Genomic DNA, 14,173 nt, shown 5'->3' with positions numbered 1-14,173 from the left:
ATGATGACCCGACCTGAAACCAACCCTAGAACCGAGTTAACCCGATTATTTGAGACCCGAACCCGAACATGAACCGACCTGGAGATGACCCGACCCGAATATAACCCGTAAAATATTGACTTGAACCGAACCCGACCTGAACCGAAATTGACCCAAACCCGTTTTAACCCGTCAAAACCCGATTTTAACCCAACCTGAATTCAACCCGACCTATTCCTAACCCGACCCGAATTAAACCCGACCTATTACTAACCCGACCCGGAATTCAACCCGATCTGTCACTAACCCGACCCGAACCCAACTTTTTATTGACCCGAAATTAACTAGCAATCTAGGATTACGTCATATCTTTTTTTTTCCCTAATTTTATGAGTTATTTTCCTATTTAAGCTTATTCAAATATTTTCAATAAAATTCTCTACTATTAAATGTAATACAATTTATATGTCTCATAAAAACCTATAAAACATTATGAATACCACTACTTTTTGGATGCATGTGCATTCTTTATTTAAATTTAGTAATTACGATTTACGAATACTACTACTTTTTAGGCGCAAGTTCATTCTATATTTCAATTAAGCAATTATGGTATACGAATACTACTACTTTGTAGGTGTATGTGCATTAATGTAGTCAATTACGGTTTACAAATACTATTTGACCTTAGGCTTGTTTGTTTTATCTTATATTTTATAAATAAAAATAAAAAATAAAAAAATCAAATAAAAAATAGTTAAAAAAATAATAATAATTTCGGATAATGATTGAATTGAACGTGATAATGATTAAATGCGAGCATGAGTATATGACAATGACCAGATGATAATCTGACCCAAATAATTTACCTGTACCCGATTATGACTTGACTAGTCTGGACTCGAGAAAGTGGCCGGTGACCCGAACTAGAGCTGTTAAAAGGCTTTTATTGGTCTTTTATTTTTCTAATTTTATTATTCATTTGCCTATTTAATCTTATTTAAATGTTTTAAATGATACCATTTAAATGTTAAAAAAAAATGCCATTAAAAAAAAAACGTGAACTCGGATATGAACTTATAAAAAAAAATACAAGTTTAGATAATTTCAAATAAAATAAATTTAGAAAAAAAAATATTATATTTTAACTTATCTAAACTAAACCTATTTTATCCGAATTTATATGAACTTATTGTATTTTATCTAAACATGTCATCTCGAATATGAACTTATCTGAAATTGTTATCCCTAAAATGAGTTGAATCAATGTGAATAGATTAGAATAGGGTTTGAACTTATCTTCTAAAAATCTAAACTAAACCTATCTTATTGAAATTAATATGAACTTATTATGTAGATCTTATCTAAACTTATTAGAACTTATTACCTCGAATTAAAACTTATCTGAAATTATTTCTCTTACAATAAATGAAGTAATTGATAATGATTAAACGTGATTGTCATTACATGAACTGTTAACAAACCAACCCAAATTAAAAAATGTACCCGAACATGATATGACCCGACCTGAAATCAACCCGATACCCAGATTAACCCAATATTTGAGACCTGAACCCGAACATGACCTGACTTGGAAATGATCCAACCTAATTATAACCTGCAATTTTTTTACTTGAACCAAACCCGACTTGAACCCGAACATGACCCGACTTGTAAATGACCCGACCTGATTGTAACCCACAAATTGTTGACTTGAACCGAACCCGACTTGAACCCGAGAATGACCCGACTTGGAATTGACCCGACCTGATTATAACCCGCAAATTATTGACTTGAACCGAACTCGACTCAAACCCGATAATGACCCGACCTGATTATAACCCGCAAATTATTGACTTGAACCGAACCCGAATCGAACCCGAGAATGACCCTAACCCGTTTTAACCCGTGAAAACCTGGATTAAACCCGACCTATTATTCACCGACCCGAATGTAACCCGACCTGTTATTAACCCGACCCAAACCCGATAAGATGTATGACCCGACGTTACCCGACTCAAGCATGACCCAACCCGAACCCGACCCGTATAGGTTACGGCATTAACCCGAAATGACCCGACCCGAGTTGACCCGACCCACACTTACCCGACCAAAACCCGATTTGTTTACCCGAATTGACAGCTCTACCCACATAGCCCAACACATGGTAATTAAACTCACCATATCCTTTTCAAAATTACAAAAAACAGTGCTCCTACCAGTCACCCATACTACAAAGAGAGTGAGACAAAACCATAAAATGAATGCACTTACTCCAAACTGCTCGGGCTAAACTGCAATCTTTTAATGCATGCATGAAAGATTCTTCTTCTCTCTGGCAAACACTACAAGCTGGTAGCTAGGGCACAAACTAGCTACAAAAAAATTAGCTTTAAAATCTTATATGACCTAAAAAGCTAATTTGCTAAGTAGCTTACTTTGTAGTTGCTCTAATACTCCATCTGTTCCTTTTATTAGATACATTTTGACTTTACACCCTAGTGTCCCAACCAGTCCAGCGAACACCCACCCAAACCCTAACTCTAACTCTTGAACCCCACTTATTTGGCGAACTCCCACCCAAACCCCAACCCTTACTCTCAAACCACACTTATGCGGCGAACTCCCACCTAGCCCCAACCTAGCCGATCGATCGAACCCACGCAACTCTCACCCACCCTAGTCAGCACAAACCTATAACTAGGGATGAAAGTTCGGTTTTTAGTTTGGCTTATAGCCCAAACTGAAATCGAACCACTCTAATTCTGAATCTGGATATTAGAAACCACACCACACCACTTTACTTTTGAAACCAAACCAAACCATATAAATTTCGGTTTAAAAAAAAAAAAAAAAAAGGAACCAAACCAAATAATTTGGGCCTTGTTTATTCGGGCTTTAATATGCAATTTTTGTGGGCTTCCAAACCATATAAACCAATATGAAATATCATATTCATCAACATAGCAGTAGTGCAGTAGCATAATCGGATTAAAACAACATTAACAAGTTCTAAAACTTCTAATACAAAGTTGCAAGGCCAATCTGAAAAAAAAAAAATTAACACTTCATCCAAAAAAAATGTTCAACATTACAACAACTTTAACAATTGAAACAGCGGTAGTATAACAGCAACAAGCAGCAACAACATCATAACAGTAGCAGCATCATAACATACAGGTCAACAACAACATCATACAGAAGCAGGTCAGCAGCAGCATGGAGCAAGGCAGTAGCAACAGCAATGAGCAAACAATAGCAGCAAAGCCACATCAGTCTATTATTTCAAGCAATTCATCAATATCAGCATCACCAATTGCCATATTCTTCAAGTCTATCATAATTCATAACAAAAATAACCAAGTTAATATACATACATACATACATATATATATACATATATATATATATATATATATGTATGTATGTATATGTATGTATGTATATACATAATGAAAATAAGTAACTTTTGATTAGATATTCTTATATATTACCTTCTTCAAGAAGCTCAACTTCCTCTAAACATTTTTCAATACTTGGAAATGGTGTAGCACGTAACCAATTTTGAGCACAAACAAGACCTTCTACAACTCGGGGAGTTGATGAGCTCCTAAACTGATCTAGAAACCTGCCACTAGTGCTGAATGCACTCTCATAAGCTATCGTCAAAACAGGGGCAACAAGAACATCACGGGCAACTCTCCCCACATTAGGAAACCTTAAATAATTGAACTTCCACCAGCTCAAAATGTCAAATTCATCAATATCATCCGCCGTATCCTCCTCCAAATATTTGTCTAACTCTATTTGCATCTCCATCTCTCTCACACTTGTGTTTCTTATACTTACTCTTTAAGACTTCAATCTTCTTATGTTTGGGAGACAATGGAGTTTTGTCATCCTTACTTGAAGACACTTCCTCCCTATTCACATCATTAGATGAAAAAACACGATACTCCTCATACAAAGCATTCAAAGCTTCCTTCACTAACCAACTTTGAAGCAACAATAGGATCATATATTTCAGTTATCATCCACTCAACATAATCAAGCTTATACCGAGGATCAAGGACAACGACAATAAAAATCAGGAGGTTTATTTTTTCTGGATCACCCCAATACTTTTCATATTTTTCTTTCATTCTACAAGCCATAAGACACATATCCAAATCATCACTTGAAACCAAATCTTTCAAAAGTACAGCAACACTCACCAATTTATGTGTAAACAATTTCGAAGTGACATATAAAGAGCCAGAGACATGCAAGGTCAGATCATAAAAGGCTTGTAAAAACTCAGAAAATCTTCTCATATTATTCCAATCATCAGAATCATGGCTACCCTTACCATCCCTCTCGTCCAAATCAATAACATAGTGAGGGTCTTTCTCAGAATACCTCTCAAAAGCATCCTCAAGTTCAATAGCAGTATTCAACATCAAATAGGTGGAGTTCCACCTAGTAGGCACATCAAGGCATAATCCCTTTTTTGTGTTGATTTTTTCATCTAAGACATATTTCTTAAACCTTTGCAACCTAGCAGGAGATTGTTTGATAAACCTAACAACATGCCTAACACGTTAAACCGACTCATTAACAGTTTTCAACCCATCAGAAACAACTAAATTGATAATGTGTGCAGCACAACGCATGTGAATGAAACGGCCATTAAGAACCCCAGTTTTCCATCCATTCATTTTCCATCTCATATACCCAATTGCAGTATCATTTGAGCTAGCATTGTCAACAGTTATGCACATGACTTTTTGAAGCCCCCAATCAAGCAAACACTTTTCAATTTCTTTGCCAATATCATCACTCTATGACTAGAAATAGGACAAAAATTCAGAATACTTTTGTGTAATTTGCAATCATTATCAATAATGTGGACAGTCAAGCACACATGTAATTGATTTGTTGTATAGAGGTCCATGTATAAGTGGTTAAACAAACTCTTGAATTACACCTCTCTAACACATTTTTCAGCTTTCGTTATTCAGTTAAATATGTTTCAAAACAATCTTTGGCTACTATAATTCGAGAACTTAAATCTAGGTTCCATTACACCGCAAAAGTGTCTAAAACCTATACCTTCAACAAACTTAAATGGAAGTTCATCAACAATCACCATAAATGACAAAAGCTTTTCTAATACTACTAGCATCAAATTTGTAGTATGTCAACCCACTAGTACCACCACTTGGTACCTTAGCACTTTTGAATGAAATTAAAGCATACTTTGTTTGGAATCTTTAGGGGTGTTGAAGGGATACTTACGACATCGCGAAATATGAGCCCATAACACACTAGTGTCGTTTTTCTTTGCCCCACACTTGTAGCTCATCCCACAATACTTGCAAGTTGCCTGCCTTCCAGAAGGTAAATCTTCTTTAACAATGTGCTCCCAAACATCAGAGCGCTCTTTCATCCTCTTCTTTTTTGCTCTCTCTTCTTTTTTCTGATTTTGAGAGACTTGGTCAGTCTCATGTTCGGATTGAGGCTGGTCAGGAACACCACCCACATTGGTTGTCATTGGCCTAGGAAATAAAAAAACCAATTAATAGGGCAAAGTAGTAGCATAAAGCAATTCGGCAAAGCAATAGCAGACTAGGAGTAGCAGTGAGCAAAACAGTAGCAGTTTAGCAAAGAATCAATAATTATTCGAAATTCTTCTTATTGTAGTCGTTATTCGTTAATTAGTAAGTCAAGGATTGTTCGAAAATAATTCAGAAATTGTTCCAAAATAAGTAATTGTAGTCGTTAATTTGATTTCTTAACCTAATCTATACTTTCCTAAATATTTTTCATCAATTTATGAAATTATGAAGCATAATCGCACTATCAACATGAACATGAAGCATCATTGCATGAACATCAAGCATAATCGCAAGTATAATATGTAAATCAAGCATAAATGCATAATCTCAATACGCAAGTATAATTGCAATTGATATGCAAAGATTAAAACTTAAAAGCATACCATTGGACAGTGGAGTGGGTGAATGGTGGACGCTAGACAGTGATCGGACGCCGGTGGACGGTGGTCGACTAGTTGGATGTCAATGACTCAGTGAGTACAAGAGTAGGTGAGTGAGAGGCTGAGAAGGATGAATGTTAGATTAGGTTTTTTTTTGCTTTATATACTTAGGGTAAAATCAGTGTTGGGCTAGGCGGTTTAGGCCGAAATTTTGGTTTTTTCGATTTTTCAATTTCTCAAACCGAAAAACAAAATATTTTTTTTTTCAAAACAAACCGAAACACTTTCGAAAAAAAAACCGAACCATATTTCTTATTTGGTTCGGTTCGGTTTTAAACCAAATTCGTTCCACCCCTACCTATGACCACCCAGCCCTCTACACCAACCCGACACCCCAATCTTTTTAAAAAATTATTTATTATCATTAAAATTAAAAATAATTTTTTGTATTTAAAATTAATATTAAGCTATATTTTGTTTTTAATTAAGTCAATTCTTATTTCATTGAGAGTTAATTATAGTATAAGTCAATTGATGACTTGTTTGACCTGTCACAAGTCAAATCTAGTACTTAAACTATTTATGGAATATAGACATCAATGTTAGACTTATTTTTTAATTTATTAAAGTTGACTTGATATTGGAAGATCACCTAAAGTTCGACTTATTGTGGTTATTTTTTTCATTATTTTATTATATTAGACTTTCCTTTTACTAATCATCTGTATATGTATTTCTATTTTATACAAATATTTTCCATACGAGAATGATAAAAAAGTCAATAAAAGAATGGTGCATTATCACACCAAGAATCAACACGAATTTTTTTAGTGTGTCATAAAGTATATAGTTGTTGAAATATATATTCATGGATAATTGATTGATTATTATTTATTGATGATTACTAATTATTTATTTAAGTAAATATAAAAATATAATATTTAATCATTATTTTTTCTAACGGATAAATCACAAAAGAAGGTTAAAAGAGAAGTGTGAATGAAAATGTCCAAATGGTGCAATTAAAGAAAGGGAGAAAGTATTTTACAAATTATATAAAATTATTTTACGAATTAACAAATTACATAACTATTTAACAATTATATAATTAATGATTTTTTTAACTATCATTTTGCCCTGGGCCTTCAAAATGTCAAAAACGGCTCAGAAAACAAAAATATGAAAACATAAAGATTGCTATGTTGTACTTAAATAATCATTAAACAAAGAAGAACAAATGGTCAAAACACTTGGTAATTGAGGTTATATGGGCATCAACAACTTGGAGATAAATGACATCACTTCTAGCTTGCACAGCATCGACGACATACAACAGGGCATCGAAATTTTTCAAAGAAGAGAGTTCCTCGGAGGTCAAAACACTAGGCAGCAATACTGAAACCAAGCGTTTCTGATTATACTTGGTTTCGTAGAGGGTCAATCTAGCAATATCGAAGGTAGCAGTTTTCTCAAACCCCATAATTGCCAGGATATTACCAGGACCCACAAGCAGTAGGCTTGAGTTAGGGGGACAAAAAGATCTAAGTGAGCGTTTTACCACACGTTTACTCAAATGCATCCTACATCAGAAAAACACAGCCCGAAAGTTACATAAATTCTTAATATTATTTAAGTATACATTTAAAATCATCATTTAACATATTATTACATCATTTACTCTTAAGTTCGCCAATCCCAAAGAACAACACACATTTCAAGAGTCAAGATTATACACATTTGAAGAATCAAGATTATATACATTTGTATGTTTCTTTTGCGTCGTTACACCCAAAAAAAATCAGCAATTAACAACATTTAACATATTGTTACATAAATTATATCAAGAATCAAGATTATACACATTTGAAGAATTAAGATTAATTATACACATTTGAATATATTAAATCTAAAAAACATCGTATAAAAAAATTCATGTAATAATATGGTGTGCTGTTTTTAGGAGATCAGATACGGAGAGTACTTGTTAGTATGTATGTTTCTTGGCGTCAAAAAAAATTCAGTAATCCACAACAAATCAAAATGATCATTTCAAGAATCAAGATTATACACATTTGAATATATTAAATATAAAAAACATTGTATAAACAAATATCGTATATTAAAAAAAAATCATGTAGTAAGGTGTGCTGTTTTAGAGTACTTCTTGTATGTTTCTTAGCGGTGGCGTCGTTACGTACACCCAAAAAAATATTCAGCAATTAAAAACAAATCAAAATGATCATTTCAAGAATCAAGATTATATACATTTGAATATGTTAAGTCTAAAAAACCATCATCATGTAATATAAACAACAATTAACAACAAATCAAAATGATCAAACATCAGATTAATAATAATACAATATTATTAAGAAAGGATACCTGAAAGTTGGCGTCGACGAGGCAACGAATACGTAAAAGCGAGTTTGAGTTTGGATTGCGCGCTAAGTTACACCAAACAACACAAATAGAAAAAAAATAAAGGGTATCAGATTGATGAAACACATTAATAAATTCGTGCAATGAATTCAAAGATTAGTGAAATAAATTAACAGATTAGTACAATAAATTATCAGATTATTTGAAAATAGAAGGATTACTTGAATTATTGCGTGCTCTCCTAGATCTTCTAAAAAAAAAAACTCTCATTTCTGAGGTGGGTTAACATGCCTTCCCCTATTTATATTAACACAATTGTTGCTTTCAATTAAGTACAAGCCTACTTCGAATTTAATTCCCATCATACCCTTTAAGACCTTATTCTATAATATGTTCTTACTTTGTTACCCACTCTAAACCTTTTTAACAATTTTCTTTTTTACAAAAAACAGACCAAGTTTTATTTCAATTGAGTTTATTGGGTTTATATTTTGAGTACGGCTAGTATATATTTATTACATGAAGATCGAGATTACTTGCATCTGCATATTTATCATAGCTTATTATTAATTTATCATTAGATATTAGTCTTATCTATTTGGTTTGTCTTTTGATCTTAGTAATTTTGGTACTCTGTATAACATTAATTGATCATACGTAAACTGACTAATGTAGAGCTGATGCATTTATTTTGTCAATCATTCATCTTTGTATCAAATCTCATTCTTATTAGTGAACGTACTAAATCTTCCATGGCATTGATTGTTAGCTTCCTAGCTAAGTCATTTTCTTATCTTATACTCACTCCTTTTCTTTTTAGTTGCTATATTTGACTTTACACGATTTTCAAAGCATAACTTAAAACTTTTTTTCTTCTGAGTAAGACATAAATTTATAAAAACTTAATAATCTAAAAATTTATATAGACATACATCTAATAAGATCCCACTTGAATTTATTATTTGTTATAACATAATTACAATTTATGGTAAAAGTTTATCAAAAACGGCTCAGAAAACAAAAATATGAAAACATAAAGATTGCTATGTTGTACTTAAATAATCATTAAACAAAGAAGAAAAATCGACATTATTGTAAAATAAAAGCTTGAATTTTGAACCCATTACACTAAAAGGAAGGAATTTACATAAGGTGGGAAATTGTAATTAGAAATATGTAATCAATATAAATTGACATTGGAATAATATCAAATGATGCATGAATAGTTTGAGGAGAGAGAACTTACAGTCGCACTGCCGCAGGCAGCGGAAAAGGTGTGAAGGTGGCGTAGGGCGATGATGGCGGAGGTGAGTCGGTGGCGTTGAGAACAGAGGGAGGAGGAGAATTGAGAAGCGGCTTATTCACTTTGAGGTCTGAATAACTGACTAGATCTAGTCGTATCACCTAATCAAAAGAATTACCTAAGTCCACTAACTAAGTAGATAGGGAAGTAGGGTCGAATCCACAGGGAAACAAGGTTCTTCTATTCCTAATCAATAATTATAGTCCAAATTATTAAGTAATCAAAATTGTATTTGTGTAAATTAACTAATAATGAAACTAAGCAAATAAATCTAAGGAGATATCAATAATAAAAAGCTCTAGGGTATAGGTTCACCAATAAATAATACTCTAGGGTAAAACATACAATCAATTATCAATGCATAAATTAACCAGATTATAAAGGGCTGTCGCTACGTATTATAATCACATAATTAATCTACTCGTATTAAATCTCATCGCTCGAATCTCGACCTAACCATTAATAGATTAACATGCCTATTGAAACTAAGCCTAAATATCAATTCTCATCTCTCGAATCTCGAATCAACATTGCATAACTCATACAATTAAACCTGGCCAAATCTAATTGCATAGCATTAAATCAATCAATAGAAAATTAATCAATCATCAATAATAGATTATAATAAATTACCCCTTCGTATTATTCATGGATCCCCAAAACCCTAGAATAAAATCTACTCACACATAATTAAATCTAAACTAAACATGATAATTAAACAAGGCATAAAATAAACAAATTAATTAAATTGCGGAAAATAAAAGCAAGGAAGAAATCGTACCAAGAATTAACGAAAGTATGAATTGTATTAAGGAAATAGAATAGAGAGAGAAAATAGTCTAAAAACAAGGGAGAATACAAAGATCCAATCTTTAAAACTAAGAAAATCTAATTAAGCTAATGAAAAACGTACTAAAGAATTAATTACAAAACGTATTTATACTAACTTAATCCTCAAAAAGATAAAGATAAAAGAAAATAATAAAAAAAACTAAATAATATCTTCCAGAAACACGCGCCCGGTCGGGCGAGGCACTGCCCGGCCGGGCGCGCCTTTTTTCACTCTAATGCGTAGCTCGCGCCCGGTCGGGCGCGCATCCGGGCGAAGCCTACCCCTTCCTTTTTCTTCTTGCCCGGCCGGGCGCGCCTTCGGGCGAGCCATGGCCTGGTCGGGCGTTGCTTGGGCTAGCCTTTTTTCTCTTCTTCTTTTCTTTTGGGCTTTAATTTCTTGGCCCAAAACAAATCTTCTCATAAGTCCAATTTTCCCAAGCTCCTATTCACTTCATCGAGCCCTTAATCACCGAATTGATTTCTCAAATACGGCCTAGGGCTTCGGAACACGATCATAGAAATGCGTCTCGTCTCCATACGAAAACACTAGAAAACGCATATTAGTAATAAAATTGGCTCTAAAGAGCCAAAAATACTCCTAACTATGATCACGGGACGGGGATAAAATACTATATAAAATGAATACATCAATAACCCCTTGCCCAAAAAAAAAGTTCACTTGAAAAATTAGGTTCTTGAGTACTTCGTTTGTTTTTTTCAACTTTGCAACTAGTGTGTGGTCCAAGTGGTGTTCCGATATGCTATTTATACTTGTTTAGTTTGCTAATTATGTTCGACTGTTTTTCTCAGCATTTTGATAATCATCCTGAAATTTCAAGACTTGAAAAAAGATTTGTAAACACTAGTTATGTTATTCAGGTTAACTATAATTTTGTTGGTAGAAAAGCACAATAAATAAATAGCTAAGATGGTAAGACTTGTTACTTAATACTCCCTCCATTTTTTTTATACGCTAGAGTTGGAAAATTCCACTATTCATAGGTCATCATTGACTTAATTTTTTTTACCAATATGTAACATATAAATATGATCATATAATATGTTGTTGATTTGTCATAATGTCTATTTTTATATAAATAAAAATTTCATAATTTTTACTAACCTATAATTAAAGATATAAATGGTCAAAATTGTGTCTCGACAAATGTGAATCCAACTCTAGCTTATTAAAAAAACAGAGGGAGTACTTGTTGGTCTTAATTTTAAGTCTTGCTCTATAAGCATTTTTAGTTAATATATAACTATTTTCAAATAGTGTAAGAATTTAATATCATTACAAGATATTTTGTATTTCCTCCACCCACGATTATCTGCACCAAACGTCCTTTTTGCTGACTCCTAAGCAAAACTTTTAATGGAGTTTAATTAAGTTTGGGTGGGTTTAATTAAGTGGAAAAAAGATGGGAAATAAGTGGTCCCTTATCTTTTTGTTTTTGGGTGGGTTAAAGTGAGTGGAAAAAAGGTGAAAAATTGAGGTCCCCTTTTATGAGCGGGAAAAAGGTGGAAAATTGAGTGTAATTAAAAGATGCTAAATAAAGTTATAAAATAAAAGTAAGGGTAAGGTGGTCTTTTTACTTTTTAAAATTTACTAAAAGAGGAAAGAAAAAAATTTGTTGCACATAATAGAGAGCACCCATTTGGGCAAGGTAATGTTGTAGATAATTGTGGGCGGAGGGAGTATTATAAATGGGTCGGATTAAGTTCGAGTTGTTTGGGCCTGGTAGGGTCATGTTTGGGTTTCTCTCAATTTCTTCGTGTCATGTTCGGGTTGAGCTAGGTTAGGAATTGACAGCTCTTTAATTGCAACACACCTTCATGATTTGAGTAAGTGATTAGAAAAGATAAACCGACAAGTTAAGCTTTGAATTTTAACCCTAAAAATTTAACAAATTTTTCTTAGAGAATGTATTGGGTGCGGACTGCCGCATGCAAATTTGGTGCGGCAAACTTGGTTGAGATATTTTACTTGTTGGCTGATATGTTTCATTTGTTGGTTGATATGATTTTTGTGTATGCTAATATATTCATTTTGTTGGCTGATATGTTCCTTTTGTTGGTTTCTATCAGACATTAGTTGGCTAATATGTTTCTTTAGTTGGCTGATATCTTTATTTTGTTGGATGATATGTATATTTTAATTGTTGGCTTATAAGTTTCATTTTGTTGGCTGATATATTTATTTTGTTGGCTTACTTGTTGCTTTTGTTTGCTGATTTCATCCTTTTGTTGGCTATTATGCTTCATTTGTTGGTTGATATATTCCTTATGTCGGCTGATAAGTACCTTTTGTTGGCTGATATATTCCTCTTGTTGGCTGATATGTATATTTTGTTGATTGGTATACTCCTTTTGTTGGCTGATACGCTTTTATTAATGTCTGATATGTCCCTAATGTCCACTGAAATCAGACCTCAGTTGGCTGATATGTTTATTTTAATAGCTGATATGCGTCCTTTGTTGGCTAATATGATTAACAACATACATATATACTTTATGTTTTTCTTATCGGTGGTATATTTATTTCAATCAATTAACTTGTCTACCTAGTTTAATATCTTTGACCGGAGGAAGTACTCCCTCCGTTGTATGTGATTATGTGTTACAATTTGACTTTTTTCCCTATCCATGGTAGAAACTGTTATATACACCCGGGTGCATGGTGCACCCAAGGGTATTGTTTGCTCATTACGATGATTATTGCTCATTTTATCATTAAATGAGCAAATAAATACCCTTGGGTGCATCGTGCACCCGGGTGTATACAAACAATCTCCCTTCTAATGGTTTTTACTTGGATATTTAACTAATATAGAAGTTATAAATGTTATTATATAATATATTGTTGGATTTGTCACATGTATACTTTCATAATATATTTTTTTTTTACTAGCATATACTTCATCTGTTCTTATATATTTGACTTGCTTTGACTTTTGCATTATTCACATCCCCCTCCTTTGATCGTTTTTTTTGCGAATTATATGTAAAGGAAACCATATTCCAATCTTTTTTAAAATCGTCTCAATAAGTAGTATCATAATTAATAACATTTATAATTTTTACTCATTGAGAATTAAAGTTACCGATAGTTAACGTTCTGCATGGCAAGCGTGATAAATAAAACAAGTCAAGTAAAAAAGAACTAAGAAAATAATTAGAGAAATAATGGTCAAAGTCGTGTCTTGACATGCGTTTTTGGTTAAAGTGTAACATTTAAAACAAACAAAGGTAATATATTATTGAACTTAAATTTGGTCATGTTATCTTCATATTGTAAATTATTTTTTAAATTGGAATAATTTTTTTACTAATTAGTACTTATGTTTCAATAATAAAAAAAAAAACTATTATATACTTCTTTCGCTTTAAATTAGTTAACATATTTTGACACTATTCATATACTTTGTATTCAGTTATTCACTATACTTTGACAAGTTTTTGTGTTTTACTCCATATAAATAAGAAAAAGGAAATTTATTGAAGAAACCCATCTCAAATACACCACTTGTTAAATTTATCGTCCGTTTTATTTATGAAATTAAAAAAATACCATCCCAAAACACAAAATCAGTATCACCACCTCCTCCTCTATTCCAGGTTGTTTCGGGCTGTTTCCCGATTGAGGACCCAAGAGTCAACACCCTATTGGTAAAAAATAATAAAATACAAAAAAATAAACTAAA

At 32.8% G+C, this 14,173-nt stretch overlaps 1 protein-coding gene across 1 annotated transcript; it reads right to left on the bottom strand.

The window, feature by feature from the left end:
- Window positions 1-3,938: 3,938 nt before the first annotated feature.
- On the bottom strand, window positions 3,939-7,436 carry LOC110689874 (zinc finger BED domain-containing protein RICESLEEPER 2-like). The gene is made up of 4 exons (XM_021866705.1): window positions 7,207-7,436; window positions 5,345-5,516; window positions 4,588-4,799; window positions 3,939-4,539 (listed from the first exon to the last, which is right to left on the bottom strand). The coding sequence occupies exons 1-4, from the start codon at window positions 7,434-7,436 to the stop codon at window positions 3,939-3,941; spliced, it is 1,215 nt and encodes a 404-aa protein (XP_021722397.1).
- Window positions 7,437-14,173: the final 6,737 nt, after the last annotated feature.

Source organism: Chenopodium quinoa, unplaced genomic scaffold, assembly GCF_001683475.1.
Source record: "Chenopodium quinoa cultivar QQ74 unplaced genomic scaffold, ASM168347v1, whole genome shotgun sequence".
In the NCBI taxonomy this organism is placed as follows: domain Eukaryota; kingdom Viridiplantae; phylum Streptophyta; class Magnoliopsida; order Caryophyllales; family Amaranthaceae; genus Chenopodium; species Chenopodium quinoa.
This window is presented reverse-complemented; position numbering and strand designations above follow the sequence as displayed.

Excerpts from the sequence above, each read along its gene's own strand:
- LOC110689874 (XM_021866705.1), bottom strand. The coding sequence starts at position 7,436 with ATGGGGTTTGAGAAAACTGCTACCTTCGATATTGCTAGATTGACCCTC. Across the intron at positions 5,517-7,206 it reads CATATAACCTCAATTACCAA|GCCAATGACAACCAATGTGG; the intron begins GTGTTTTGACCA and ends TTTATTTCCTAG. Across the intron at positions 4,540-4,587 it reads AATTTAGTTGTTTCTGATGG|GTTTATCAAACAATCTCCTG; the intron begins GTTGAAAACTGT and ends GCATGTTGTTAG.